General features: G+C 38.4%; 2 protein-coding genes across 3 annotated transcripts in view; one reads left to right on the forward strand and one right to left on the reverse strand.

Annotated features, from left to right (window-relative positions):
• The window catches only part of adad1 (adenosine deaminase domain containing 1 (testis-specific)), a 63,860-nt gene that overhangs the window by 17,979 nt on the left and 32,840 nt on the right, over positions 1-13,041 (forward strand). Inside the window, exon 13 of one of the 2 annotated variants that reach the window (XM_078169558.1) lies at positions 12,386-12,879. The exons of the other annotated variant lie outside the window; for it this stretch is intronic. Within the exon in view, the coding sequence (XP_078025684.1) occupies positions 12,386-12,517 (132 nt within the window). The 3' untranslated portion in view covers positions 12,518-12,879. Of the gene's footprint in view, positions 1-12,385; positions 12,880-13,041 lie in introns of those variants that run through there. 2 annotated transcript variants of the gene reach the window in all.
• On the reverse strand, positions 2,918-4,492 carry il2 (interleukin 2). Its single transcript, XM_078169660.1, has 4 exons — positions 4,324-4,492; positions 4,196-4,234; positions 3,635-3,781; positions 2,918-3,512 (listed from the first exon to the last, which is right to left on the reverse strand). Exons 1-4 carry the CDS (start codon positions 4,450-4,452, stop codon positions 3,390-3,392), a joined length of 438 nt encoding a protein of 145 aa, XP_078025786.1. The 5' UTR covers positions 4,453-4,492; the 3' UTR covers positions 2,918-3,389.

A 13,041-nucleotide genomic window follows, 5' to 3' on the forward strand; every position in this document is an offset into this window, starting at 1 on the left:
CGTAGGTGGCATATCAGGAAATGAATGAAAATGAATCATTTTGTATGCTGTTACAATGATCATATGGTTCTTTTAGAACCCACTTAAAAATGGTATTCTGGCAATATGAGCTTCAGAGCTGAAAAGGCTCATTAATATAACAGTGGAAGGCTATGACAAACAACACTATGTCATCCAGTGCTGCAAATAACACTCAAACATGCTTTTAAGTTTTGCAGGTGCACTGTCCTCCAATCCTGCCTTATAATCCTCAAACAGGCCTTTTCTTCACAATCCAAATAATCTAGGTGTCTGGAGTCTGTGTTTACAGTGTAGTGAGATCCTGCTATTAGTGAATGCAACATGTAAAACACTTTAAAATAATTAAAATGAAAATACAGAGGTGAATCTGTGTAAAAGATAAAAAATAAAAGCAGTCATGTCTTCATTTTAAAGCTGCAGTTGGTAACCTTTGGAAAATAATTTTGTCATATTTGTTGAAACTCACTATATCCACACAGACATACATGAGACATGATCTGTGGAAAAAATCATTTTCCTCTGCCCTCTCAGTTTGCTTCTAATGATGTTAACAAGAGAATGAAAAACAACTAACTAAGCAGCTTATCAAATATGAATCAAGATTCCGTTATTGCATTGTCTATTTTCATCTCACGTTTTCAGATCAGTTATTAGGGTACTGTTTAGCTGTCAAATGAGAGCGTTGCTCTGGCCGGTGGGCGGTGCTTGGTACTTCACTTGACTGTTTCCAAAACAGCAGCCGGGTCACATTCTCATTTTAAAGCTGAATAATACACTGAAATATGTTTATGAAAACAATCAAGGCAAGAAAAGGGCATTGCACTAACAGAATCTTGATTCATATTTCACCAGCACTGCCTAGTTTGACAGTTTGACCGCAGTTTAAGACCAGTAATTGACATGAATGACAGCTGCGTTAAAGGCTCTTTGTCTCTGATTGGTTGTTTTTCATTAGATTCTAGCAAAGGCCATTAGAAGCAGTATTAGGAGGAACGTATTTTTACAAACTACCTGTTTCATTAAATACTGTGTGGATGTAATGACAGTTTTAGCAAATATGACAAGGTTACGTTCATGGACGTTACCAACTGTAGCTTTAATGATTATGGCGACATAAAGGGATAGTGCACCCAAAAATGAAAATTCAGCTATTATCTACTCACCCATATGCCGAGGGAGGCTCAAGTGAAGTTTTAGAGTCCTCACAACACTTGCGGAGATCCAAGGGGAGAGGGCGTAGCAACACAACTCCACCTAATGGAGGCTTACGGCGCCCCAGATTCAAACGTCCAAAAACACATAACTGAAACAACAGAATATCTCCATACTGCACGTCCGTAGTGATCCAAGTGTCCTGAAGCCCCGACATAAAAAGTTGTTTGGAAAAATGTCATTTGAACTCTGTTTTTAGCCTCACTATAGCCTGTAGCTCTAACTGCCTCTCTGTACACTGCATTCACGTGTGTGCGCTTGCACGAGACCGAGACATGGGCACGCGTTCATGTGTGTTCACGTGCTTTCGCTGGTCTTGCGCGCAAGCGTTCACATGTGAACGCCGTGTATAGAGAGGCAGTTAGAGCTACAGGCTACAGTAAGGCTAAAAACAGAGTTCAAATGACGTTTTTCCAAACAACTTATGTCAGGGCTTCAGGACACTTGGATCACTACGGACGAGCAGTATGGAGATATTTTGTGGTTTCAATTATGTGTTTTTGGACGTTTGAATCTGGGGCACCCTAAGCCTCCATTAGGTGGAGTTGTGTTGCTACCCCCTCTCCCCTTGGATCTCCGCAAGTGTTGTGAGGACTCTAAAACTTCACCTGAGCCTCCCTCGGCATATGGGTGAGTAGATAATAGGTGAATTTTCATTTTTGGGTGCACTATCCCTTTAAACGCATGGGTCTTTAAGATAAGATTTAAGAGTGGAAATTTGGGGGGTTGGTGGGGAACCAGACAGCTATTAAAGGGGAGCACCACCTAAATTAAGAATTCCAATATGCCTGGGAAAGTTCAATCAATATTTGTGAACATGAGCTCCTCGCTCTCAAAGCCAGAAACCAGAGAAGTAAGTCTCAAACTTGTGATGGGTATAAAGTCTGGAGCTGTTTCACAAAGAATGGCACCTTAATTTTGTGGACCTATAGAACGATTGTTTTATTCTTTTATAGTCAAACCCTTAGTGTCATCTAGAACATCTTTCCCATGTTCTGTGGAGCAGCTCCAGACTTTCTACCATATGACATCACAAATTTTAGTTTTAATACTCTAGCTTTTTGATTTGGGAGAGTTGTTCATGTTTTTGAATAATTTCAGACCATAGGAATGACATGTATGACTTTTAAAAAGTAGTTGATTTAAAAATATATATATGTATCTTGGCTGCCACACTACTATCTTATGATGCCAAAAAACAGCTAACCTGCCAACGTAGGCAAAAATAAGTGGATTTGCCTTTTGGCACAACTTGCTAAGCACTGCGGGACTGTACAGAAACTGTATTTGTTCCTAAAATGACTTGACAATGAATGAATCACTATGACTTTTACTTTTCCATACTCACTGTAGACAGCCTGGTTTGTACATTTACCATTAACGTTAAGGAAATTCTGCCTCCCACAGACTGAGGTCCTATTCCTCTCTCACATTAGTTGCATCACTGCTAATGTTAAGAGGGAAAATCTGCTTTTTGGCTCTCAGAAATGTGTTGTGTCTTATATATTTTATGGGTAGCTCAATCTAAAACTTAATCCAGACAGCATTCTTATTTGATGAAGTCTCTACCATCAACACATGTAAGCTAAACCATTTTTTTTCTGGACAAACGTAATAGTAATCTTTGGAGGACACTTTCCATAATGTTGTACATGTACTTAATGACAATACAAAAAACCTCTTTAAGATAGCATTTTATTAAGTTACACCCTCGGGTTTAGAGGACCAATATACAGCAAATAAATTAAATATTAAATATATAAATAGAAATTCAGAGCTTTACAGGAGCTTACATCAAATACATTCTCATTACTGGAGACTGAGAACATTAAAATACATTTCACAGCAGACTCTTGTAGAAATGAGTGAAAAAATACATAATTGTGTAATAGGATTATTAATATGTAGTAAAAAACACATTCAGTACCGTCTCCATATTGCAGTCACAATGCTATAAATATAAATATAAATATTTTAGAGCAGTGTTGAGTATCATAGCATCACTATAAACAGATATACCTGAGATAATTCCCCTCGGCATGTATAGATGTTGCTTGGTTATATAAAATTCTTAAAACACCCAAGATATATGTTCTTGAAAAGTCCATCTGCTTCAGAGTCGATGGTTGGTCGTGTCGTCTCATACTAGATATGGTTCAGTTGTTTTCCTCTTGTGCAGTATTTACCGCCTGAAGTAAATTTTCTGTTTTGTTGAGAAACTCACTGAAAGGAGTTTCAGACCACAGCTCACAGTCACATTTAGTTGAGCTTGTCGGTGCCTAGAAATAAGTCGATGAGTAAGTTTAGTCCATTGCAATAAATGTCATGTTGTAATCACGTTCTTTTCTTTTTTTTTATCATTGGCACTTGATTTGGTAATACAGCATGGAGAGATACTTACATTGCCTTTCTTCCCCAGCTCTTCAGTCAGCTCATGCAGTTGTTCAAGAGCCGCGCTTATGTAGTTGTAGGGGTCTTCACATTCCGCTTTGGCCGTTCCATAAAGTTCTTTCTTAACGCATTCCAGTGCTTTAGTAAAGCATTCTCTCTGTGTGTGTGAGAAAAAGATGTTTTAGCTTCCTTTCACTGTTCTGACTGAGGCAGACTTGTGGCTGCACGTGGAGATGTCAGCAAATACAAGCTGTCACAGATGTGTGAAGTATCAACACCTGCCAAGCTCATTTCCTGTACTAGAGATCCTTTACATGTGGTTTATAAAAGCTCATCTAAACCCTGACACTTGAGCCTCTTTGATGCTGGGGAGTACCCCACCCCGACTTTTTTTTGTTCTTGACTTAATATTAACAAACTGATAAACTGATAAATCCATCATAATCATCATTTTAGGCACAGCACATACATGAACAGTATTTCATTGTTACATGTGAACATTCAGGGAATACATCATAACATTTTAAAGAACTGTAGATCAAAATGATAACAATATAAAATATGCCCTTACCTGAACATTTGTTGGAGTATAGAATGTTGAACCTGATGACTGCATGGACAGAAGAAAACACTGTATAAGCAACTGGCAGAAACTTCGAAAGCTGAGCAGAGGAAAATATTTGGCTTGAAATGACTTACACAATTGACGTTTTTCAGCATAGAGTCGATATGGAAGTCGCTACGGGCGTCAGGAATGGGTTGTGATTCTGTTTGAAGACAACCAGAGAGAGAAACAATCCAAAAGGCAATCCTAATAAAGTGCTCCATATTCAGCTTGAAGGCTTGTCAGTGTAATAGTCAAGTTGTCTAGTGGAGGTGTAGCATTGGTTTACTTAGCCCCTGTGCTGTATTGAATTTATATAGCTGTGGGGTGGAAAGGGTGGGCTGAATTAGTTATATATCATCTAATGCATACAACGTTGTTTTTCCTTTAGATGACTCTTGGAATTTTTTTTTTACAGTGCTACTACAACATGGTAAAATCCCTCAAGTGGCCTCTTGTAGCACAGCATTCAACATCAAGCTCATATGAAAGTAGGTTGGCCGTCCCTAGTTTGTGGTGCAGAGGGTTTTTCTTTCTCTGCTTGCTCTGCGGGCAAATGTTTGTCATGAACTCACACTTTCTACTTTTTCATACATATATTAAGATTATGTGAAACAGCAACGACATGCCTGTCTTTCTGTGGTTCACAATTTAATAAGGCACAGCTTACAAAAAAAAAATAAAAATAAAAAAAAATGAAAAAAGCCTCACCTAGCAACATGCATACTGACATACTGAAAGAATGTTAGGCCCTTGTGCTCAGTATAAGTTTGGTTTGTTTGTTTTTTTTTTTTGACCCAAAGTGTGATCTCAAGTTTATCTGCTCACATTATTTTTAACTGTTCTAGTACAAGTTTTATTAATCAGCTTTTCAAGCAAGCAAACTTAATGTATATAACAGTTTTTAGAATGTAAGTTAGAGGAAGAAAAGGAAAAGGAAAAGAGAAAGATGGAAATAAGAAGAAATTAGGGATTTCAATTTTGTTAGTTGCTGTGGATAGCCCAACACCTGTTAAGCAGTAATTAATCTGTAATTTTTAAGAAAAAATAAACAACACAAAATTATGTGAAATGTAGGGCTACAACGATTAGTTGACTAATTGATGGATAATCGACTATTAGAATAATTTTCATAGAAAAGTACTATAAAAGTACCCCAAAATACTCTTATTGCAGCTTCTTATGTTCAAGTATTGGCAGTTTTACACACTCTCCCATAACGGTGAACTAAAACCCTTTGGTGTGAGTACGAAACAAGACATTAGATGACATAATTTTAGGGTTTGGGAGAGACAGACCGACATTTTTCAACATTTTAACACATTTTTCGATAAAATGATTAGTCGACTAATCGAAGAAATAATCGACAGGTTAGTCGACAATGAAAATAATCGTTAGCTGCAGCCCTAGTGAAATGTAATGGCCGGGCTCCACCGGCTGCAAACTAAGTGTCATTACAGCGTAGCATCGCGGCGTATTCATTTGGGCTCCTGACTGCATACGGAAACGACACATAGAGAAGCCAGCGGGGTTGTTTACCGTTTGCCGAGCCGAGAGGCTGCATGTAGGCTGCATGAAATGTTAAAGCATTTTCCACCTAAGTTATTACATATATTTGAGTTATCTACAAGTTTACTGTACTGTTTGTCATCTACTCGCTTTTAAATGTCCGCCACGGACATTTATACAATGTCACGGAAACATGGGTAAATGCATAAAAAAAAATCATCACATATCACCTCTGATAATGGTTTATTCATTTAAAAACACATTGTGCTCGTTTAGCACACTATTTCATGTAGTTTTTATCTGCTGGAGGGTCGCGTAGGGGAGCGTAGCGTGACAAAAATAGAAGAGCCGCGTAAAATAGAGAGTTGTCGCGCGACAGACGGGGGTTGTCGCACCACTCCTGTTACCGGTGGAGCCGCTGTAATTGATTAACAGGGGGGCGAGCTGCTACAGGACTCGCGCTGCAGACGTGTTGCGCCGCTGACGTGCGTGGTGGAGCCCGGCCATAAGAGGCACTTAACTTTTTGTCCAGCCCTCAGTTGACCAAATGAGCTTTGGTGCCGCATTTCAAAGCGCTAGCCATTAAGAGGAGCTGCAACTCTTAACGTTTTGTTATAAATGTGAATGCCATAATTTTTTTGTTAGCTTTGCTGAACAAACATGGACATATAGTGTACAAATCACAAAATATAAAGATATAAAGTCGAGAAAATAATAACCACATATCGAGCAATTCAAATACTGTTAGACATCTCTTGGTGTTCTGGTTTATCTGCTCATAATGTCTTGTTGGTAATTAATTTGCCATGTGATCAGAGGATAATATTCACTGATTGCTTTATCACCGGTAGATAATATTCACAATAGTTTCCTTAAGGTGGAGGTATGAAAATCTTTTTGTGCCCACAGGGGAATTTTCACAATAAGACTCATCAGAAACATCATAAATTATTGAACGTATTTGTACACCATGTATGTATTTAGAATAAAACATAAAATATCAAGCTTAGGTTGACATAAAGATATGAAGTGCATGATCTAGTTGTGTAAGTGTATCACTTATTAAATGCCAGTGTTAATATTGTAGGTGTGTTAAGCAGCTGAATGATGAGCACGTTTTTATTCGCATCTGGTAAATGTACCTACTACCTAAAGGTCAAATTGCATATTCAAATGAGAGGGTGATGGATCTTCTATTACTTTATTGGTTTATTAGTTACATCATACAATTTTCCACTTTCCATTTCCACATGGTCCACTTTTACTTTCTTGTGTCGGTGTATTCCCACCGCCTCTGCCTTGTGTTGGTAGATTCCTGCTGCCTCGCTCGCTAGACTCTTGAGTTAGTTTGAGAACAAAAGTGTGGTGGAACCTTTTTAAATCCATGATAGTGTTGGTCATGGTATTACAACTCAACAAAGATTACCTAGGTTAACCTGAGTAAGGCAGTTAACTTTCAGGGGTCAGTTATCATTTTGCTTTCTTGTTTAAAATCTAGAAATTTTTGAAGTTGCATGAGTTTTGTTTGTCTAATCTGTAGATTTCCCAGCGTGAGTTAAAAGGACCACCAAAGCTGCATCACCTGTATTTCATCAGCTTCCAAAACTACCGTGATGACTCACACAGTCACTGATAAAAAGTGTGCAAGTACGCAGCCTTGTGGCACCTTCAGTTCATGATGACTGTGCCCTGCACACATTGTAGATATACTGTGGCTTGAGAGCAGTTTAATATTACCTTCCAAGTGTTGATTGTATACGCTAGTATCAGGAGCTTTACGAATACTGTACATCTGTCTGGTCAATGTGAAGATAAAACAGAAAAAACTGTATCCTCACATAAGGTGATGGAGTTTGTTTATGCAAACCTCAACCCAACAAGACCCCATTTTAAAAGACAAAGTAGGTCGTAAAATGACTCTTGAGCCTATCATATCTGTGGTTACAGTTATGGTTTAGCATAGGTTACTACTAGGGTGGTGTGGAGAATTCAAATATCACGTTATGTTTTGCCTTGACACTGACAATATGATGATATTTTACGGTATTATGTATTTATGCTTTCACTGAATACTTACACAATTATATTTCTGATAAATTATCAGCAGTAATGTGGATACAGTAACTAAGGTCATGAATATTTGTCTGGTTAAAGGCAAATAAAACAGTCTGGTGTGTTCAGAAAATGACATCACTTAACTGTGATAACCTTGACTTGTAATGTAGTGTTCAAATCCACACATGATATTACGATATCCAGAATCTAAGATGATATTTAGTCTTATGTCACATTTGATAATATTTCGTTATATTGCCCAGCCCTAGCCACCACAGCTACTTGGTTAGAATCAGAGAAATGGTTTAAGAAAGCCAGTCTCCGGTTTGAAAGTCACACATTTTGCACCCCTGTTCATCTACTCTTACCTCATCCTTTCAACTTTCCTTGCACTCTAAGAACGTGACTCCAGTGTCTGCGTTGTCATCTCCCCTAGGCATATGCCTGGGGGGGATCATGCGTTTGGTTGTGTGTGTGTATGTGCATGTGTATATCTTTCTGTCCATCTGCAGCTACTCATGCATACTTATTAGATTGACTTCTAACCCAGCCTAATCTTTCTGGCGTTACAGCATTATTTTGTTGGGTGGGAAATGTGTGAGTATCCCTAATGAGATTGAACACAAACAAAATTCCTGCACGATCTAATCTGTAGCATTTAATTTATACATTGTCATTCAGTGTTCGGGGCATATTTCTCCCACCTCTCTGAATAACTTTTATCTTTATCAGTACCTAGTCTTAACTTTGAAGGGAAATTCTTATGCCCATTTCAGACCAAAGATTTGTGATGAGACGAGTTGAAACAAACTACTTGCAATGCGCCGTTCTGCAACGTTGTAAAAATCTGCCGACTCACACCAATGCAATTAGATGAGACGGTATATCATCTCTATGCAACAATGCTCTGTGTTTCCGTTCTGATTTCCAGCTTTTCAGGCTTATTTTGTGGCTGAATATAATTTGTAGCTTCTTAAGATATGAATGAAGATAGTGATAGTGAGATACTGGCTACAGTTACATCTGTAGTAGTGATGAAACAGTGAAAAACAGAAACAAAATGAGCTCAGATGGACTGTATTCAACTAGCGGCAATTAATCAGTTAGTGAGAATGTGTATGTGTCGGGTGGGCATATGCACATACAGCGAGTAGCAGCAGCGTCCCACTGTCCAACACCGCCACATTGTGAGGACGGAAATGTAGGGTTTGGCAGGGATGTAGCACCTGCCACGGCAAGCGACCACGCCGCCCGCGGTCATTTTGACCAGCTGACTTCAATTCAAGCCAATTGGTTGTTGAAACAGGTGACGTGCTTTACATTTTAAAACCAGCCACCGGTGATTTGACCAGCTAAGTTGCAGGTGACACCATCAGCTGGCTTAAGTCGAGCTCAGACCGGCCAGTTCACACCGCTGCAACTTTTCTCTGCAGCGTTCTTAAACTGTTTCGTCTCTTCGTCAGTCTTTGCTCTGAACTGGGTTTTAGAAAACATCAATAATTTTCTTTGATTTTTGCTTGAACTCATAATAATTTGTTATTTTGATGCTCAGCAGTTTGAAGAACACATGGTTTAGCTGTTTAATACACTTGTGTCACTCTTCATCCTGTAAAAACCAGTGACTTTCATAGTGTTAAAGGGATAGTTCAGATTTTTTGAAGTGGGGTTGTATGAGGTACTTATTCATAGTCAGTGTATTACATATGGTAGCTGTCAGTCAATATGCTTCCTTTTGGAGAGGCAGGCTGGAGTCACACACGGAAGCTAAGCAGCCTGAAAATAAATGTGACACTTTCTAATGTCGCAATGGAGGGACAACTACGCAGGTTGATTTTAGCGCTGCTCATCGTGGACTATATTGCTGTCATTGTTCATTTTAGTCAAACCATACAGTTTGAAAACGAGGCGTGGCTCCAACTAGAAAACAATGTTTTGATACATTGGATGTGCTGAATGTGCATATTAAGGCAGTACAGGAGGAGGTGCACATTAATAATCCTCCAGGACTGTAACATGCTCATGTTTAACCCAAACAATGTGTCATGTGACTGCAGTCGGTTCAGACACACGTTCTCACCACAAACAAACCGCACCAGAATTTGTTTGTAACCAGACCGAGACCACCTCTTTAAGAAGGTCTCAGTCAGGTTGTTAAGAGTGCGTTTGCTGTGTTCACACCTGCCCAAACGAACGGCACATAGGGAACAAAGAAACTTGAGTTTGATTGAACCAAACAGGACAGATGTGAAAGCACCCTCAAGCGCACTGAACATGGAATCTGCTGGTCCACAGCTGCTTCAATCAGTTAACATTATTGTGTGACTGTGGTGAATCTGAACTAACCCTTTTAAATGCTTAAGTCACACAGTAACACACACACACATACACACACAAGAAAAAACAACTGTCGGAGGCAGTGGCAGACCAGCAGCCTCTGTGTTAAGCAATGTTAAATTATTGTTTTTCTGAGTGGAGTCTGATGTCAAAGACAGCGATATGGCGACTTTATTTTCCCATTGGAGATCACTGTCTGACATTAAGGAAAAACAGTGAAAAGATTTTATGAATATAGCGCACACTTAAACTGATATCATTTTTTTTTAGGTGAGACTTAGGTGGCTAGAATATGTGTTGTTGCTGACCCCTCCACAGCATTACATTGCTTAGCCTCCAGGGCAGCTTCTCCAAACTGGGGGCATGCTGACTGACATCTACAAGGGCTGAGTTAAAATCATCTATTCAGCTGACTCAAATAGATTTTTACTGGAATGACCTGATAGCAATCATAAAATCCAAGATCGATCTTTTAATGTACGCTTTTTCCCACGGATGTGTGAAGCTTTAACCCTGTTAAACTTCACTCAGTGTTGTGATGTCAGGAATATGATTTATTTTATTGACATTTTTTATTGACACCCTTGTAAATGTTATCTCTTTCACATACTAGCAAAAATTGGTATTGTAACTGAAAAATCTTGGATATCGGATCTCATCAAATCAAATCGGAGATCAAATTGAATCAGAATCAATTCAGGAAATTAGTGGCGATAACCAGCCCTAGTTACTCTCTGTGGACAGTACATAACGTCTGTGTCTGTCTGTGCCACATGCCCCCCGCTTTACAAAATCTTAACTATCCCTTGAAAGTGAGTGCATGTCTCATCTCCACAGGAGTCACATTTTAGCATATCACTCTCATTTTAGTCTTGGATCTTGCTTCAGAAGTTGATAGCAAAATCTGCTATTTCTATGCGGTTTATCTACATGAAAACAACATTTTTTTCTTACAAACACAGATAAGTGTCAGCACTGAATAAGAAAGTGACAAAAAAACATGCCTTTTATCAATTTCTAGCTCCAATATCTGACAAGCAGGCATTTTCTTCCTGTTCTAACACTATAAAGATACCACCATTGTTTTTGGGAGTGGAGTTACCATCGTACATAAGCAAATGCATTAATGCTTGAAGAAAAAAAAAATCATGATTCACTGTTGTAATTCTTCACATTTTATTAGCAATTTTTCTCATATCGTGTACACAAATATGGTACATCAGATGCATAATAAATAAATAAATATATAAATAACTAGAGAACTTTTTGCAGTGTTTCTGAACAATTATTAGCAAGAAAAAAAATAATCACATTTTAGTGGAGTGTGTCATATTAAATAATCTTAAAGTAGAATGCCACGTGCGCACATGTCGTTGAGCTGTTCAACAAAACTCTCCAGGTTTTCCACAAAGTCCTTAAACTGGGTTTCCTTGGTTTCCACCTTGCAGTCTGAAGAGTCCGCCTGTGTCTGAAGAGAGAAGGCTGGTTTAGTATTGGAGCATGCATTTTGAGTGAGGAACTTAAATCTGAAGAACTCATAAGGCAATACAAACCTGACAACACTTACCAGTATTATAGTAGAGCTCAAACCGTACTGAGTGACGCCAATGTCCTTAAACTCATCTGTGCAGTTTGTTCTGGCCTTCTCCAGCCCCTTCTCGAAGAGCTTCAGGATTGCATTATTGCAGTTCTTCTAACAAAGACAGAACAATTGTTTGGGTCACGCTTAGACCAGTGATAAAAAAAAATAACAACATCATGACAGTTAATGAATCAGATTGAATCTATTTCCATTTATTTTAAAAGCTGATTACTGATGTTGGTGTTGGTGTCATTTTGCGGTAAATCTAACTGCAGATATAGCAGCCTTTTGTCATTGTCACTGTCTTTTAATCTCATGCAAACATTGTTTAAGAGACAGATATTTTTTTTGTCAATTTTGAAAAACACATGAAACAGTTTTAAGCTGCTGTTAAGTCTTAAGGACAGGTTTGGTTTCTGCAATCTGTAAAAGCAGCTTCAACATCCTGAATGAGGCTTAAACCTGATCTGCAGTGATTTCTTACCTGCACATTTGTTGCAGAAGTGAAGGTCACATTCACATGGTCCTACAACAAATAAGAGAAAAAGACAATGTTACTATTTACTTTCACTTGAAGCATTTCTTTTATCAGAACCTCTGATCCTGGTTGGTTCTTAAAGTTATTTTAAAAAACAGTTGACGGTGAAATAACTTACACAGTTGACATTTTGTTTTAGATCATTGAGTCTCAGATCATCGTTTTCAAAGCAAGGCGATGGGGTGGTGGTAGGTCTTGCTTGAAGACAGCCTATGAGAAGACACATCCAGAGGGCGATTCTGAAACACTGCTCCATGTTGAACTTCATTGAAAGGCTTGATTGCAGTTTCTTGTGAAGATGTACAATAGCTCTGTTCATCAATGTCTTGTGATGCTATCTGATGCAGATTGTCAATTTATATGGTACAGCAGACAAAAAATGAGTGGGCTGGTTAAAGGTGTGTTCTTGTATGTTGTCTTATTTTTTCCTACTCATCATGTTGCAGTTTTCCCTTATCAACTGCAGGGTGAAAAACCCAAACTTGCAAATGATCAGGTGGGCACAGAGTTCACTTTCTGATGGTGATCACTGGAAAATGCGGCACTTTGATCATATTTGTACAGATATTATTTTTTATGAATGATGATTCTTTAATGTCACTTTCACTTATATCCCATTACAAATAAAACGGATTAGACATTTTTTTTTGGTTGTGTAAATTGTTCCTGTGGATTTGTTAGTGTTTTATTGACTGTGTTGATACAGAGTTTTTATCAGTGAGTGTAAAGAGAGAAGTAAGAGGTTTGGTTTGGTTTCCTTTCTGCAGACAAATTTCTTGGTATTTCTTTTCGTTC

Source organism: Epinephelus lanceolatus, chromosome 7 (genome assembly GCF_041903045.1).
Source record: "Epinephelus lanceolatus isolate andai-2023 chromosome 7, ASM4190304v1, whole genome shotgun sequence".
Lineage (NCBI taxonomy): Eukaryota > Metazoa > Chordata > Actinopteri > Perciformes > Serranidae > Epinephelus > Epinephelus lanceolatus.